Raw genomic sequence first — 18,409 nt, forward strand, 5'->3', positions numbered from 1 at the left:
CGGAGCTGAAAGCCACGACTAACACCACGCACATGCAGGGAAAGCAGAGTTGGATGGGGCTAAAACAATACTCTGATGTAGCACAAGGTTGAAAGCTAATGCTAATCACTTAGCTTCAAAACACAAATGATAAATCCATACTCGTTCCCCTCCCTCCTCTTCCACGGTTAGCTTGAAGTTTACAAACTGACATTAATTCAATGCAGGTCAAGGTAGCATTCAAGCTAGCTAAATATTAGCCTATGGTAAACCTAGCATACCACACTGTTATTTCTTTTATTTAAATGCAACTTTGGTTACAATTCTCTAAAATACTATAAAAACGTAGTATTTAACTGGCTAAAAGAAACTTCACCAACTCTTCATCAGTTTAGAGCCCTCGTAGACCATGAAGCATCCTCCATCTTTTAAAAGCGTCTCCAACGTAAGTTCTACTCGACAGTCGTGAACGTCTCTTGGCGAGTTTTACCGAAGGATTTTAAATTGTTTACCTTTTCTGTCAGAAGTAAAAGACTGCCGAGTAATTGATAAACGGTAAACTTCCTGCTTCTTTTCCGTTGGTGTGCTAAGCTAACTGGGGCGGATTCTCAGTGATTGGCAGTTCCCTCTTGTGGATACCATTGGTCTATTGGTCAGTGCTCTTGGCTCGCTAAATGATTGTAGAGGTCAGGGACGGACTTGGAATGAAATATAACTTCTGAGAGATTATCTGCTTTACACCATAAAAACAGAGTCAGAAAGTCCAGTTTAGGCATTTTTAAGTTGCGCCAAAAATTTCAAGCCACGGTGTTTTAACTTTCACGAACAGAAAACTTGGATTTCCTAGAAAAAACGTAAATAAATGAAGATACCGGGTACTTCAGTCAGGGTTAGCAGAACATTTGTTAGCATGGGCAATTCAGTAAAAGAAGATGGGAGAAGAAGAAAAAAGGCACAAACTGCATGAACAAGTAAAAGGAAAAGAATGAAGTGACAGCCGGCTCTTTATCACACCGCGCTGGAACAGGCAGAGCAGCTCCAGAATAAAACCCATTGAGGGAAGGTCCATTGTTCCCTAACGCGAGTGTGAGTGCCTCTTATGTACATGCATTCACACACACTGACACACACCCATGTGTCCTGCTTAAAACATCTCTGGAAGTGAACTGACCCAACAGGGTCCACGGAGATCAGAAGTGTTTGGTCTCTAGTTCAGTGAAAAAAGAAAGAAAGTTGTTTTTAAACACAAAATAAGAAGAAATATTTTTATTAGAAAATGTTTCGATTAGAGATGAGGTCAGAATAGCAAAACAGTCAAACAGTCGGTGAAAGAAATGCTGCTGTTTGTGGATTTAATGGCACATAAAGATGAGACCACAAGCTGACAGCGGGCTGAAAGTAACCCTGTTCTAACCATGGGTGAGAGGTCTGCGCCGAGCAGAGGGTGTGTAGGTTCAGCTAGCGAGGAGTCATCAGACCGATGGGCGACCTTTACGCTGAACGGGAATCTGGAAGTCGGAAAAAATATTGCCACAACATCTAGTCAGTTCTCAGTAAGTAAAGTGATTCCCAAAATCCAGCAAATCTTCTCATATAACAATAAAAACACAAGTTTTTATGTTCATTTCATAAAATAGATCCGTTATTTCCCACATGGCTGTTTTAAACTCTTATTCTGATTCCAGTGAAAACCAGCTGAGTGATCATGGACTTGTTTGTGTGTTCTTCCTTCAGACTGCCGTAGATTGCACACGACCAGGAAGACGACTGAAGAATGGGTTGAGATTAAAAAGGTGAGTCATCACTTCTGTTTCTAATTATAAATGTCATTAAGTTTAAAAAACTGCAGCTTCTAAACTGGATTTAAGAGTTTGATTTAAAATCATTTCCATGTCAGTCGGTCTGACTTCAGCAAAAGGAACACGAGGAGTCGAGGTGGGAGTAAAAGGGATGTTTGCTGTTATTCCAAATGAAAGGGTTTTGTGTCTGGGCCTAAATTTGCTCACAGGCGTGTGACATATTGGTTGAGACGAAATTATTGTAATCATGACCGCTAACCGTCGTTCTGTTTTGTGTGTGTTCGTGGCCATACTCAGTCGGCAGCTGCGCAGCGGCAGGCAGACCGACACCGGCCGTGCGACACGCTCAAGCTGGCCTTCCTCCTCCATCAGCAGATCTCTACTCGGCAATTTTGAGGTTCACGGTTTTGAAATTCATCACAGCAAATCTAAAACCGTTCAAAGTGAAAATATATGTTTATTTTTCTTTTGTTTTAGGTGTAACTCAGTTGTTTTTTTTGTGCCACAGGAATCCATACTTAAGGGCCGATTCTCCCCATCAGGGCAGATCGAAGGCTTCACAGCAGAGATCGGCGCCAGCGGCTCGTACTGCCCGCAGCACGTCACCCTACCGGTGCAGGTTACGTACTACGACATCTCCGAACACAGCGCCCCTTCACCCTTCCTGGTTAGTCTGCCATGTCTGAAGGTTTTCTGTGGTTAGTTAGCATCCTAATGGATAATTACAGTTAAAGGGGAATCCAAAGATCAAAATGTCCAACCTGAACTTGAAGTGATTCGGGATGTAAGGGTAGGTGTGTTCAGAAGCAGAAAGCCATGTCTTTCTCGTCGTCACGTGTACAACGACATTTTAAAAAGTGCTGTTCGGGTGGTGCAGAATACATTTGAACATCCTTCACTTTAAAGGATTGAATGTTACTTCCTGTAAATAACCACTGATCATGTAGAAGTTGAAACATATCAGGAAATATTCTGTTCTTCCTCTCCCTCGCAGGGTGTCGTCTCTCTTGAGCCTCTAGGAAAGAAAGGATACAGCATACCTAAAGCAGGGACCATACAAGTGGTGAGTGTGTTCCCCCCTTTATTTATTTATTGTTTGAATGCTGTAAAGCATGTTTCTAAAGTTCACAATTCAGCTAATTGTGAAAATTTTACTATTAAACTGTTCTTACAGAAATGCCAGGCGTGTACACATCTAAACTGTCTAGTTTTTAAACAATGTTCAAAGATTTCAGTTTGCTGTTTAGCATTTTTTGTCCATTCTTCACCTTTATTCTGAGCTTTATTACACTTTTTGGTGATTTTTGCTTCTAAATCTTTAAATACATTCAGCTCATTTTGACAGTTTAGCTTAGTTTCAGCTTCGCTTCAGCTATTCAGCAGCTTCAGCAATCCGTTTCTGAATTCAGCATAAGCTGCTAATTTCTCAGTTCAGCTAAATGTAAAAATTAAACTTAAACTAGTCCTACTCAAACAACAAGTGTTTAGACATTTCTGCTGTCCAGATTTTTAAATAATGTTCAGATTTCTGTTTTCTGCTGTTTATGATTTTTTTTCTCCGTTCTTCACTTTTTGTGCTTTATTTACATTTTGGTGCTTTTTGCTTCTCATTTTTCAGCTCATTTTGACAGTTTTGCGTACTTTCAGCTTCAGTTCAGCTATTAAGCTATCCAGCATTCAAACAGCATTTCAGCAAGAAATGCAATTTATTTATTTAGTTAGTTATTTAGTTATTTATTTATTTATGGAAGAGAAAGACGATTTTCAATATTCAAGATTAAAGACGCAACATGTACGAATTTGACAGTAAAATAATCACAAAATAGTTTGTCTCAGTCTTGTTGGAAGGAAAGTTACATTTAAACAGATTTCCTTCTCAACCGGTTGGGGCGGTTTCTAATTTTTCTCCTTTCAAAAAAAGCCAAAGAGGGACGTAGTCTTTGCATACAACCTGTGAGCCCGTGTGATTGCCGAGTTGGTGCTGCAGCGCTCACATTTGTAATTCAACACCAGCTGGTAAAGTCACCAACAGAGGCGACCCAGAAGTTGTTTCTTGTAACCCTAAGAAGCCATGGCATCTTTTTGCTTTTCTTTGATATCAGGTGAAGAAGGCTAGAGGCTAACGTTGAGCTAACAATGCTAACGGTGGATTCGAAACAATTGTTGTCTTTAAAAATATCTGAAGCTACTTTTTCAATTACCAACAACTCTATAGGGGAGAGTAAGTCATCTACTTCCGGACCACGGGTCCCCGGAAGAACGAATAAATGAATGCAAGTCAACGGGGCTAAAAGCTATTTTCTAATTCTGCTTGTTATGTGCCATGGATTTCACACATGATGTCCGTGAATTTTAAAGACACATTTTGACCAAGAACTCGCTTATATTTGAACGGGGGAAACACTATTTTAGGTTTTGTGTGAAAATAAGTCCTGGACTACAAACGCACTTCACAAAAGATACATAATCGAACCAGACACGGAGAAAACTGAGGGAAAAGGGCTGTAAGTTGAGCAAACTTCCCACAGGAGGAAAGAACCACCATAAATCTGGCCATTTGGAAAGTAGCATCTACGTTAGGGAAGAGGAGATTATGTGGTGACGTCACATATGTGACGTGCGATTTCTGGTGTGTAGTCATGCTAATTACGAACTTTTACAAGCCGACTAAAGTACGTGACAGGCGTGGTCGAAACACCATCATTTCTGGGACCCATGAGCCAACCAATAAGGGAGGAGACTTAGGCTCCCTATATTACAGTGAAATGTACTTATAGTCAACATACTGAGAGTGACTCGTCTTCATTCATCATCTGAATCTTTTGATACTGATCTGTAACTGGCAACAGCCGCAAAACTCGTGAAACAGAACCTGTGTGTCTGTAAAATGGGCTGCAGTAACCAAAACTGACCACAGGATGTCAGTCTTACTTCATCTTTAAACAATGCACCTTTAAATGTTGCTTTTAAGAATCAGTTTTAGCTTTATTTTCTGTGTGTAGACCTTTTCTTTACTTTCTGAAGTGTAAATTTAGCTTGTGATATGCTTCCTCAGACCTTATTTAATCCCAACAAAACTGTGGTGAAGATGTTTCTGGCGACGTACAATTTTGGAGATATGCCTGTCAATCACATGACCTTCCTGCGCCACCGGATCTTCCTGGTGCCGGTGGAGGAGGCCGCTGAGGGGAAAGGCGAGGCGTCTCCCGGGGGGACACCGCTCTACAGGAAGAAGGTTCTCTGCTACTTGATACATCTCAGGTATAATGATGGTTTCCTTCTTTTCTCTTTGTGCCTGTTAAAGGCTTAGGGCTGTGTCACCTCTGTTTTGTTGATGAGGACATGTAAGGTACATTTTTTAAAACAAACATTTGCAGAATTTCTGATAAATGAAATAATTATGTCTCCACACTTGTTTGCATTAATGTTGTACTATAAATAAGGCTTTTAAAAATCTGTTTCATGTCTTTGCAGATTCCAGAGCTCCAAATCTGGGAAGATTTACTTGCACAACGATATCCGGCTGCTATTTTCCCGTAAATCCATTGAAGTGGATACAGGGATTCCGTATGAGCTGAAATCTTTCACCGAGGTGCCAAGAAACCCCAAATACTCCCCTCGTATGTGACCCCTTTGCCTGATCTTTTCAAGCTGCCCAGTAAAAATGCAGCTCCTTCGTTGCTTCGAGAGGTAGAGGAAGGAGAAACGAATAAACAGACTGCAGGAATAACGGACACAAGAGTTGATAAGAGCTGATGAGACGCAACACAAGCACACATGACACATACAGTGTCGGCCATTGAAAAGGTCCTTCTTTAATGCGTGGAGTTCATTTGGAGACGTAAAAGTTGCAGGTTTTTCCTGAGCAGGACTTTTTCAAAACCTTCAGCTGTACAAGGAAAGAAACACACACACACACACACACGCATATAAAATATCAGAGCGAAAACACTTTCAATGACGACTCTGAGTTAAGTGTTAACATGCATGCCTTGTCCTCCAGTGCCGCTCCACACTGTCCTTCTCTCTGCCTGCAGCATCGACTGCCTCATCGGACCAAAAATTCTTTAAATTAGATTTTAAAAAGTGAAATTGTAAAAAGGCAATTCCTGACTGTGGGAGGTGATAAAACACTAGTGATACAAACGTCCCTATTACATAATGGTCTAAAAGGACTTTTAAATGACCTAATTTGACCAGAATCAGGACTCCTGTGGAGGGATAAAGGATATTTGATCATTTTACCTGCTGCGGTATGAACCACTGTGGACACGTCATTTAAAAAAACCTCCTTAGATCCAGCTCTTCTCATGCAGCCAGACCGAAGGACATTGTGCCGTTTTCCTTTTATTAGATTGTGTTCATAGCAGCCTGATGTTAAAGCAAATACTGGCAAAAAAAAAGACAAACTGTAGTTTTTTGTAATATGTTTTCAGAAATGTCTTAAGAAGCAATATGCTGCACAATGTAGAGTGTTTTGAGCTTGGACAAGCTTTCTTTTGGAGGAGGAGAAAGCAAAGAATTGAGTGTGGGGGGAGGGTTATTTAATATTTGGGGGAGATTATGTATATTTAAAAGAATAAACTCTGCGACTGGTGAGGACGATCCATGTTTGTCTTTTTTGCAAGAGAGCAACTATGTAGAAATTCCTTTTAAAAACATGTAAAATCAGGTCATTTATTTATTTAAAGTGAAGCTGGTTTGAGATGCACCTCTCGTAAAATCCTGCTTCTTTTCATTTGGAAAATATTAGATTAATCTGAGGACATGTTCATAAGTTAAAAAAAACCTTCTAGAGCCACAGATAATAATATGCAGACTTAAGGCATTGGCGTCAGGCGCAACGTGATGCTAATATGATAAAGATGTGAAATCATGTGCAACATCCTTTTAAAATGAAACTTTGATGTTTTATTGCAGTATTTTAATTTTATCTTGAATATAAGATGAAAAAGATCTGAGTTGTTAAATAAAAGCTGTCTAAAGAATGTGTGCCATCAACAAAATGTAAAATCTGCTTCTAAACCGCGGATGAGGGAAAACTTTACCTCCGCTACCCTGAATGAACCCCCCGGTGGCTAAAGCCCACCTCTGGGCAGCTCTGCAAATATTAACACCCAACATTGTGAATGTTTACTGGAAAAAAGAACATTATTTTATTTCCTCTTGCTAAAAATACTGTGTATTGGCGACTGTCAAGCCTTTGAGTCGCCGAGCAGCTGAATAGGGGAATAATGTTGACGCGCCCGCTGTTCCACTCCGAAGTCAAAGTTCCAGGTTAAAAATTCCTTTATTTGTTATTAAAGCCTTAAAATCCGTTGAAAACAGTGATAAATAAAAAACATTCTAAGCTTGAGCGGTCAGCAAAAAGTTGACTTCCCCCATCACCCACTCATTCTCCCATTCCATCACCTGCACAGGTGATAGCCACTGCTGGACTGACCATAGGGCATAGCGGGCAACTGCCCGCTGGGCCGACCCTTTCATCTTTTATGGGCCGGTGTCTGTTTTTTTTTTTTCCTGGCCTCTAGTTGTTGCAGACAACTTGTCCGCGCCGCCCCACGCGACGCCTCGTAAAAGTTGGTGGATTGGCCAATTGGTAATAATACACTCTGGGCTGGACCAATAGCCAGAGGTCTGATGCACCCGCCAGTTGTTTGTGAATCTCAGTAAACAGACAGACGAGCTTTACAAAATGGAGAACAAAAAACGGAAAGGAGGAGCGGAGAAAATTCGACTAAAAAAGAAACTGGCCCTTCAGGCTGGCTGATGCTGGCACATGTGTTAAAATCTCACAGTTGTTTGGTAGTGAAGGTTCAAGTAAAGTCAATTTAGGAAGTGATGGAGCCTCAGCCCAGCGACAGGTTGGAGAAGAAAAGAGGGAGGAGGAGGAGAAACCCGAGCCGGTGTTGTGCCATAAATTGACTCGCTGCCAAAAAATGATTAGCCACCGCGGGATCGCGCACGGTTAGGTAATTGCATTTCTAGACAAAATTCCCCAGGATTTCGCCCTAAAACTCAGCATATCTAGCAAGATGGACATTCAGAAAGCAAAGATAACCTCTTCCGGTACTTAAACAGATGTTTATCGCGGATATTAGTGTGGCAGTGTTTGTGGCACCCTGCGCGGGAACACGAGGACGTGCTTGTGGAAAGAGGGAGGAAGATGTGGCAGTGAGCATCCTGTCACAATGTCTTGATTGATCTTGCACCCTGTATAGTTGGTCAAGGGGATGTTCCTTTGGCTGACTGGTTAGAGCGTATGACTCTCACCCCGAAAGTCTAGGGATCGAATACAATCCGGGCCGTCGTTTATCCACCTTGCCACATTAGTTTTTCCAGTTCGGAAGTTGTTTTAAGTGTTGCTATTTGTCTTAAACGTTCACAATGAGGATATATTAATCCTTTTTGCAATATTTGCGATTGAAAGATGGTTTGTGGTAAGAACTGGCTTTCTTTATGTTACAGCCTTGATACTAAAAAAATAAATAATGTAAAATGGCACCCTGTATTGAATGTAAACGTTGTATAAATGTAAATAAACAATTCTCCAGCGATTTAATTTTTTCCCCTTCCTTTCTTTAGTCCACTTGACATGGAGCCACAGCTAACTAGTTTGGGGCACATTTTTACTTGGAAAAATAGTATTTAAACTGATCAAGCATTGACTTTAATGACACTGTGTAAGTTGCTAAACATTACGTTGCTCTATTTAAAAGTAACAAGATAAAAGCTCTTCAGCACATACAATTAAGATTGGTCACTTGCCAAATAGACTACACCCTCCCGTTTACCTATAAGAAACGCCTCAAAATATCTTTAAATTCTTTATTGATGATTTAATTGTAGACAACTAAAATGGCATTTTACTTGCCAAAAAGTGATTGAATCGCTCAGATTTTCATGGAGGCTGACCAAATAAGGGTTTTATGTATTATCTGTTGATGTTACTGTACTCATACTGCCTACTGTATCATCATAAACACCCCAAAAATGGCAAAAAAAAAAAAAAAAGATAATTTCCCTTGCCAAAAATTGATTACAGTGTCCTGGTCACCTGTAAAGGGTTACATTTACCTAAATATTACCTTATTTATTATCTCTTGATAGTGCCATCACAGGTTGCTGGGTCTCTTCATAAACACCTCAAAAATGGCAACAAATGATCATTTCCCTTGCCAAAAATTCATTACAGTGTCCTGGTCACCTGTAAAGGGTTAAATGTACCTAAATATTACTTTATTATCTCTTGATGTTATTAGTGCCATCACAGGATGCTGGGTGTCTTCCACATTCATAAACACCTCAAAAATGGCAACAAATGATCATTTCCCTTGCCAAAAATTGATCAGTGTCCTGATCACCCATAAAGGCTTAAATTGGCATAAATATTACTTCATTTATTATGATGCTGGGTGTGTTCCACAATCATATTCGAATAAACATGAAAATATTCCGTCCGAATATCTGTTTCTTGTTATAAATATAACAGCTAGAAGGATTTACAGTTAAAATAGGAGAAACATTTCAGGAAACTATTGTCAATTAACCACAGAAATAGGGACTAATAACATCAAGAGATAATAAATAAGGCAATATTTAGGTAAATTTAACCCTTTACACTTGACTCCACAGGAAGGGTCGTAACACCACTTGCCTCACGCACATAAGTGACCAAAACAAAGCAGCATGGAGACACTCCGTCTCCAACCACCTCTCAGGCAGCAGCCTGCACTCCCAAGTTCTACACGTCACCAGAACATAAACAACCGCAACACAATAAAAGCAGTGTTATACAAAATGGAAGGCCTGTAGTGTTTATTCTCTTACAGTAACAACTTATCAATTTTTTGGAGGAATTTAAGATTTTTTGGTTTTTATTAATTGTGCAATAGAAAAATAATCGCTAGATTAATCATCTAAATAGTCATTAGAATAGTTGACTATTCGATAAAATAATCGTCAGAATAATCATTTTAAAAATAATCATTTACCCCCAACCCTACTTTTTTAGAATACCAGGATAGGAAGGATGGAGTAGGTTTACGTTTATTAGATTGATACATAAATATTACCAATAAGAAAGTGTACGTTGGTGTGTGTCAGAAACAGCGTAAGGCTTAATGTCTTTTCCAAAAAAACCAGGTGATGGGCCGGTCTCCAATCAAAATGCCGGGCTGAATTTTTGTCCCAGTCCAGCCCTGGTGATAGCAATCACTATTATTATTACCGACACCATGTGACCCAAGGCAACGCCTATCCACAACATTCCGGCCCCTAATTATTACATTCTCACAGTAATAATTACACATCTGACACCATAACTCATATGCTACATCACAACACAGACACCCAGTGAGACCACATATCATACTCAAAAGTCCAGCAAAGTTGTTTTCTCATTTCCTCTCTTCCTTTCTTCTGTCTGCACACGGTCAGTCAGTCATAGGCCAGAGGTTACCAGCACTTAGCCTAAATATAGTCAGTCTGCGACGTACATCTCATAACGAAATCAGTTCAAAGTTAGCCATGTCACATCGTGTCAAAAGTCACCGTCATGGGTCAGAGGTCTCCTGAAGAAGGCATATCTTTGTAACGGGTCTGCGCACATGGCTGGTTGGGGTCTTAATCCAGACCTGACGCACAAGCCCCTTTTCATCTGGTACAGCACCGGTGACCCTCCCAATGATCCAGGAACCACGAGGTGCAGAATCATCCACTATGAGGACCACATCTCCAGGAATAAAGTTACGTTTAATCCTTCCCCATTTCTGGCGCCGCTGAAGTTGTGGCAAGTATTCCTTAGTCCATCTTTTCCAAAACAGGTCAGATATATATTGAACTTGCCTCCATCGTTTGCGTACGTAGAGATCGTCCCTCCGGAACAGACCAGGTGGTAAAGACGGGTTGGACTTGAGAAGAAGGAGATAATTTGGTGTTAAGGCTTCCAAATCATTTGGATCAGTGGATTCCAGTGTAATGGGTCTACTGTTGAGGATTGACTCCACTTCACAAAGAGCAGTTTGGAGCCCTTCCTCGTCCAAATGCTGCGTTTGGAGAGTGGAATTAAGGACCTTTCTGACAGAACGAATCAGCCGCTCCCATGCTCCGCCGTGATGCGATCCAGTTGGGGGATTGAAGATCCATTTCACTCCCTTCAAGGACAGAGCATCAGAGATCTTTTGCTGATTCCACTCTTCCATAGCTCGTCTCAGCTCGCGCTCTGCGCCCACAAAGTTAGTCCCATTGTCCGAGCGCAATTCTTGTACCTGACCTCGTCTTGCAATGATACGTCGTAAGGCGTTAATGAAAGAGTCAGTGTCAAGAGATGAGGCAACCTCAATGTGTACTGCTCTAATCGCCAAACAAGTAAAAATAACACCATACCGCTTCACAAGACTTCTCCCACGCTTCACTTCAAATGGACCAAAATAGTCCACTCCAACAAAGTTAAATGGGGGTTTCTCAGGGGTCACTCTGCTTCCGGGCAACTCAGCCATCCGCTGCTGTCCTGCAGCTCCATGAAACCTTCTGCAGGTCACACACCTCGACATGATGCTTCGAATCAGAGTACCAGCACCAGGAATCCAATATTTCTGATGCAGCTTTGAGAGCATGTGGTTCCTTCCACCATGACCCACCTCCTTATGAACATGCTGTAGAATGAGATTGGAAATGTGAAGCTCTTTAGCGATTATGACAGGATGCTTGGAGTCTTCTGACATGACAGCCTTACTGAGACGTTCGCCAACCCGCAGCACACCATCCTCCAAAACAGGATTCAACTTATATATGTGACTGCTTCGTTTCACAGATTCTCCCCTTTGGAGACAAGAAATTTCTTCAGCGTAACTCTTCCTCTGACAGAACTTAATTATTTGCATCTCAGCAACCTCAATCTCTCCCAATGAAAGAAAGCCATGCCGGAAATCAACCTTATGTTGAGCATCTTCAGACTGAATTGGATCAGATGCAGGCTGAAAATGTATCTTCCTGCGATGCAATAACAACATCTTGAACCTTAAAATCCAACCCATCACCCTGATGAGACGAGTCCAGGATGAGGCACGATGGATTAAAGGGGTCAGAGGATGATCATCATCGTGCACTTGTGAGACGTTGATGGCAGCAGACACCTTAACTTCAGGATCTTCACGTGGAAGTTCTTGCAAATTTTCTGGGTTAACAGGCCAATTGTTCTCTGGCTGTGTAAGAAATGCAGGGCCACATATCCATTCAGTGTCACGCAAAAAGGTCTCAGCCTTCACACCTCTGGAGGCAAGGTCCGCAGGGTTATGCGTGGTGTTCACATACCTCCATTGGGAGGCACTAGAAGCCTTGAGGATTTCTGACACTCTGTTTGCCACAAAAACACGGAACCTGGAAGACTCATTATTTATATATTTCAACACTGCAGTGCTGTCCGTCCAAAAGACAGAGTTTAGGAGAGGTAGTCTCAACTCCCTCTTCCACGTTCTATCCATGCGAACTGCTACCACTGCTGCCGTCAATTCCATGCGAGGGATGGTGACTGGTTTTAAAGGTGCCACCCTGGATTTTCCCATTATGAAGGAACTGTGCGTCTGTGAGCAACTGTTGTGCAGCAACAAGTAGGTAACAGCCCCATAGCCCTTCTCACTCGCATCTGCAAAGTGGTGCAACTGAGCAGTGGTTGTCTCTCCAAAATCAGGAGGTTTTAAACATCGTCCGATGCAGATATTGTTCAACAGATGCAATTCTTCTAACCAGCTTTTCCACTCTTCAGCAACTGCTGATGGTATAGCATCGTCCCATCCTATCCCCCTCTGGCACAGATCTTGAAGGATCCTCTTGGCTGTGAAGATAACAGGAGCAAGGAACCCCAGAGGGTCATAGAAGGAGCTTACTGTGGATAGGATCCCTCTCCGAGTCAATGGTCTGTTTGGGATGGATATGCAGAACTTAAATGCATCTGACTGCAGGCACCACTTCACTCCCAATGCTCGCTCAACAGGTAAAAGGTCACGATCGAGGTCTAGGTCCTTAACTTCATTTGCTCTTTCCTCCTCAGGTATGACTGCCAGAACACTGCGGCTATTGCTGATCCACTTTGTTAAGTGGAAACCACCCTTGGCGCAAATGTCTCTAAGGCCTGAGTAAAGATTGATGGCTTCTTCTTCAGAGCATATTGAAGCAAGGCAGTCATCCACATAAAAACTATACAGAATGGTGTCAGTCACCTGCTGGCTGAAGTATGCTTTGTTGTCCTCTGCACATTTCCGCAGGGCGTAGTTAGCACAGCTTGGAGAAGACGTTGCCCCAAACAAATGAACACCCATTCTGTACTCTTGCATGCTCTGATTGAGGTCACCACCAGGCCACCAAAGAAACCTCAAAAGGTCAGCATCTTCTTCTGGCACATGCACCTGGTGAAACATAGCCTCGATGTCAGACATCAAAACAATTGGCTCTTTTCTGAACCTCGTCAGTACGCCAACCAAGCCGTTTGTTAAGTCAGGACCACTCAGGAGCTGCGCATTAAGGGAGACACCCTGGAATGATGCTGCACAATCAAAGACGACCCGCATCTTCCCCTTGGTAGGATGGTAAACCCCATGGTGAGGGATATACCAAAGCTTCCCATCGCTGCGCTCCAATTCTGCGACTGGCACTCTCTTTGCATATCCTCTAGATATGAGATCTGTCATGAAAGCAGTGTAGTCTTTGTGAAAGTCTTTATCTCGGATGAGCCTTTTCTTCAAACCTAAGGCTCGTTGCTCAGCAATTGCACGGTTGTCAGGCATTCTTATGTCTCGGTCTTTCAGTGGCAGGGCAATGCTGTAGTGCCCATCCCTCAAGGTCACCGTCTTGCTGGCCAATTCCATGAACTTCATGTCTTCCTTTGACAGCCCCATCTGTTCATCATTGCTGCTCTCAGGAAAGTCTATCTTAAACTGCTGTTTCCATAGCTTGTCCAGTGTGACAGCAGAAAGTCTGTTGGCAGTAACTGTTGCCAGACATCCTGGCCTTCCACAGCATTCTTGATTAAGTAGCCCATTAACTGTCCAGCCCAGCACAGTCCTAATGGCAAAAGGTCCTTCACCTACACTCCGGATGACCTCCAAAGGTTCTAGAGCTCTGGGCATATTCATGCCAATCAAAAGCTCCACATTGGCCTTAATTTCTGGCAAATGAACATGCTTCAAATGTGGCCAGTCATCCAGGTCCTGTTGATTTGGGATGTTACCAAGATCTACAGGCATTTTATGCTGAGTGAAGAGGTTAGGCATATCACAGTACATGTCACTGTCCAATCCAGCAACTTCAAGTTCAGGTACAATGAAACTGTCCACCACTTTCTCCTGTCCCATGGTGCGCAGGAGAATCTTTGTCCTCCTCCCATCAATATTCAGCTTACCCATAAGACCCACTGTGCAAAAGGACGCTGAACTCCCTTGGTCCAGAAAGGCATACGTTTCCACTATTCTTTGACCTCTCTTGGATTTTACTTTAACTGGCACAATGGCAAGCTTACAGTCTTGTTCACCGGCCCCAGTAAGGCCACTAGTCTGGATCGTAACTGGAATGTTATCTGCCTCATTACCAGGTTTAACTTCACTCTTCTCTTTATGGTTTATATGGAGTATACTTGCATGTCTAAGACCACAGATTTTACATGAAAGGCGTTTTCTGCATTCTTTGCTTATGTGCCCAGTACACAAACAGCCAAAACAGATGCTGTTCTTTTTAAGAAAAGAAATCTCATTATGAGGTTTCTTATCAAGCAGAGCACATGACTCCAGTGTGTGTCCGCCTTTGCAGAAAAAACAAACCTTCACAGTGCTGTGCCGATCTTTAATCCATGTCTGATTCTGTCTCTCGACATCAGAGACTGTTGTAGCGAAGCTACTTCCTTTAGCTCTTAGGTGTGGAGAACGTTTCCCTCCATTGCTGCCCTTGGCTGAAAGATGTGTCGCTGGAACGTCGCATAAATTTCCAAAGACAGGATCTATTGCAATTTTTACTTGACGCTCAAGGAAGGAAACAATGTCAGTGAATGCGGCTCTGCGATGTTGCCTCTCCTGAATGTCACATGCTACTGTTCGCCATTTGTCTTTTAACTTATATGGCAGTCTTCTAATCACAGCAAGCATATTGGCGGGTGTATTTAATTCAGAGAGATCGCTAATCTCTTCCATTGCATTGCAGCATCCACGTAAGAACAAACAATATGCCTGAAGAGCTTTTCCATCTTCTGATCTAATCAGTGGCCATGAGTGAACTTTGTTCAAATAAGCGGATGCAATCACATGTCCATTCCCGAAGTGCTCATACAGCAGAGTCTTTGCCTTTACATATCCAGCACTCGCAGACATATTTTGACAGCTTTTAACAAGTTCATTGGGCTGCCCTTTGGTGTACTGTGCAAGATAATGCAGGCAGTCGCCAGCATCACCAGTCTTTGTTTCTATGACCTGTTCAAACGAGCGCATGAAGGCCTGAAAATGTAAAGGGTCACCATCAAAGGTTTGAATCTCCCTTTTGGGCAGTGAAGAAAGACTCTGCTGATGGACCAACATACAAGTCAATTCATTTTGTTTTTCCATAATGGACAACAGATTTTCACTGGCTACTGGATGAGCAGCTTGTGGCTTAGGAAAAGGTGGAATTGATCGAAAAGCATCAGAAGGCCCCATAAGAGCGGGTGCAGGCTTTTCCCTTTTCATAGTCTGTTGCACTGTTTTTACTTGAAGCTCTGCATTACCAGTGATTGTGTTTCCCTTTGTAAGCATCTGTGGAACAAAAGTCTCTGCATCCGCATCAAGAATTCCATGGCTGTTTCTCTTTGTTTTCAAATATGATTCCATTCCATTAGATTTCCGTGAAGCGACGCTCCGCATAGTGGATCCAGTTCTCAGCACGTTAACCTTTGCAACAGTTGCAGCTATATCTGCTTCAAGCTGAAGTTGTTCTTTCTCCTCAATTGTTCCTCTTGCTCTTCCAGAGAGTGTTTTTCCTTCAGCATATGTTGACGTGCGAGCAAGGCAGCCATTTCAGCTTCCGCCCTGAGACGTGCAGATGAAGTAGATGATACTCTTGAGCTTGACCTACTGCCTTGATTTGACACACTGTCGGATGGTAACACATCATCATTAACATCATTCTGGGGATTAAGAGATGACTGAGGTTCTTTTCCAGGGTGCTCTAACATCTCCATTTCTCCTCCCAGGGAAGTTTCCTGTGATTGTGCTTTGTCAAATGATGGCCTCCCCGAACGTTTATCAGTTTCAGAAAGCCATATCTTAACATCCTCCATAAACCCTTTATTGTATTTAGCGATGCTTGAGAACCATGTATTTTGTTTTTCTCATCAAATGAGATTAGAGAAAGTAAAGATTCATGCAAAGCACTGGCATGCTCAAATAGGTGTGTTAACTCATCAAACTGTTTTTTGACTTGTGAATGATTTGTATCATCTTTCATTAGCTCTTTAAGAGATGTAATGAGACTTTTCATTTTATTTACATGCCTTTTCCGATCTGTTTGGATGGTTTCAACTTTGTTTGCAAGGGCTTTCTCAGTGAGAGAAATTAATCTTTTATCCTTTTCAATTTTTCCAGCAACAGATGCCTGTGATCCACTCATTTTAAGCATTCAACATCAGCAGCATTCCAAATCCAAAACAAAGGCAACAGGAAATCCTTCAAACTCAGTTGAACGCCTGCAGAGCCACAGCACACACATACATCATGTCCAAGAGCAAACGCAGCGGTGGGCGTGTCACAAAAACATCCTCAAATGATCAGAATCCACACTGCGTTCCAACAAGCAATACGCAGCACAAAACACGGTTTACATACCACCGTCGTCTCCTCCTTATCTGTCAGACGAGCCGCTTTAATGGGTGAAGTGGCGGCGGTGTGTGGGCTTGCGTCGGCGTTTATTCAGCGCAGATTGCGGGCAGCTCCATTGCCGTCCCACGCAGTCTTTTTTTTTGCTGACAAATATTGGCGACTGTCAAGCCTTTGAGTCGCCGAGCAGCTGAATAGGGGAATAATGTTGACGCGCCCGCTGTTCCACTCCGAAGTCAAAGTTCCAGGTTAAAAATTCCTTTATTTGTTATTAAAGCCTTAAAATCCGTTGAAAACAGTGATAAATAAAAAACATTCTAAGCTTGAGCGGTCAGCAAAAAGTTGACTTCCCCCATCACCCACTCATTCTCCCATTCCATCACCTGCACAGGTGATAGCAATCACTATTATTATTACCGACACCATGTGACCCAAGGCAACGCCTATCCACAACACTGTGGAATATATGTATTCATGACTCACAACCTTATTTATGCAACGACACAATTCAGAATATCAGAAAAAAGTCTTTAATTTTGGAAAAACTTGCTTAACTTTGGTTCTTATTAAAGCACCCTTTCATGATTTCTATAAAACATAATTATTTGGTTTCCAGTTTCTACTTAAAATGAAATTCCAAGTTGCTTGATTTGATGTTTGTGCAACAAATGTTTTGCTTCATGTGGTGTTTACTGACCCCTGGTGGTCAGAACCAGTACTACAGCTTTGTCTCAGTGAGAAATGGATATTTTTGTCTCTGGTTCTGAAGTGTCCATTTCCCCTTCAACGTGTTTTTTAAACATACACATGTGGACCATGTACACACGTAGCTGGGGTTTTGTAGAACCAAACATTCTTCCTTGCCTGTCTAGGAAAATACTTGGGTACGCAGCACCTTGTTTTTCACTAAAAAATTCAGCACATTATGAAGCATGTTCATGGGAATGCCAAGCCTGTAGGTGACAGTAATTCCCCAAATCATCAGCAACTTTGTCGATAAACATTCCTTAAATCAATCAATCAATCAACCATTCAATCATTCAATCAATCAATCAGTCATTTCATTTATAAAGCCCCTTCCCACCCCCAATCAAGGGGTCCCAATGTGCTGAACAAAGTGCAAAAAGCAGCACAATAAAACAGCTCTAAAAGAAAATACAGAGATAAAAACATTAAAAAAAAACGAGCTAAAAACAACCAAAATTATGATCAAAAACATTAAAATGTGAATAAAAACAACTAAGAAACAGACCTAAAATACAGCTTAAGCCTTGCTTTAAAAGTGGGCAGCGGTGTGGACTGTTTAATTTCTTGTGGGAGTTGGTTCCAAAGCCGAGGGCCCAGAACTGCAAAGGCACCATCATCCCTAGACTTACGCTTTGATCGTGGTTCCACCAAAAGGTCACTCTGACCCGAACGTAGCGATCTTGCAGGGACGTAACGGGTCAGCAGGGAGGTTAAATATGGTGCCGCTGATCCAGACAGAGATTGATAAACAAGGACCAGGATTTTTAACAAGATGCAACTCTTCACTGGCAGCCAGTCCAAAGCTGTCAGGAGGGGAGTGACATGCTCCCACTTACGTGCTCCAGACAGAAATCTGGCAACAGCGTTTTGGACCAGCTGGAGCCGAGTCATTAAGGACTGGCTCAAGCCAGCGTAGAGGGAGTTGCAGGGCTCTAGCCTAGAGATGATAAAAGCATTCGCTACAGTTTCCAACTCCTGTTTAGTTAAGATCGATTTAATATTAGATTAGAGCCTTAACTGATAAAAACACTAACAAACAACAGAGTTCACCTG

At 42.1% G+C, this 18,409-nt stretch overlaps 1 protein-coding gene across 3 annotated transcripts in view; it reads left to right on the top strand.

The window, feature by feature from the left end:
• atosb (atos homolog b) overlaps nt 1–5,510 on the top strand; it is a 29,077-nt gene extending 23,567 nt beyond the window's left edge. For all 3 annotated transcript variants that reach the window (XM_015973219.3, XM_015973217.3, XM_015973218.3), the window contains 6 exons: nt 1,714–1,772; nt 2,076–2,175; nt 2,287–2,445; nt 2,773–2,841; nt 4,834–5,039; nt 5,253–5,510. In XM_015973219.3, the coding sequence (XP_015828705.3) occupies nt 1,714–1,772; nt 2,076–2,175; nt 2,287–2,445; nt 2,773–2,841; nt 4,834–5,039; nt 5,253–5,406 (747 nt within the window). In that variant the 3' untranslated portion in view covers nt 5,407–5,510. The remainder of the gene's footprint in view (nt 1–1,713; nt 1,773–2,075; nt 2,176–2,286; nt 2,446–2,772; nt 2,842–4,833; nt 5,040–5,252) is intronic.
• Nucleotides 5,511–18,409: the final 12,899 nt, after the last annotated feature.

Source organism: Nothobranchius furzeri, chromosome 17, assembly GCF_043380555.1.
Source record: "Nothobranchius furzeri strain GRZ-AD chromosome 17, NfurGRZ-RIMD1, whole genome shotgun sequence".
Lineage (NCBI taxonomy): Eukaryota > Metazoa > Chordata > Actinopteri > Cyprinodontiformes > Nothobranchiidae > Nothobranchius > Nothobranchius furzeri.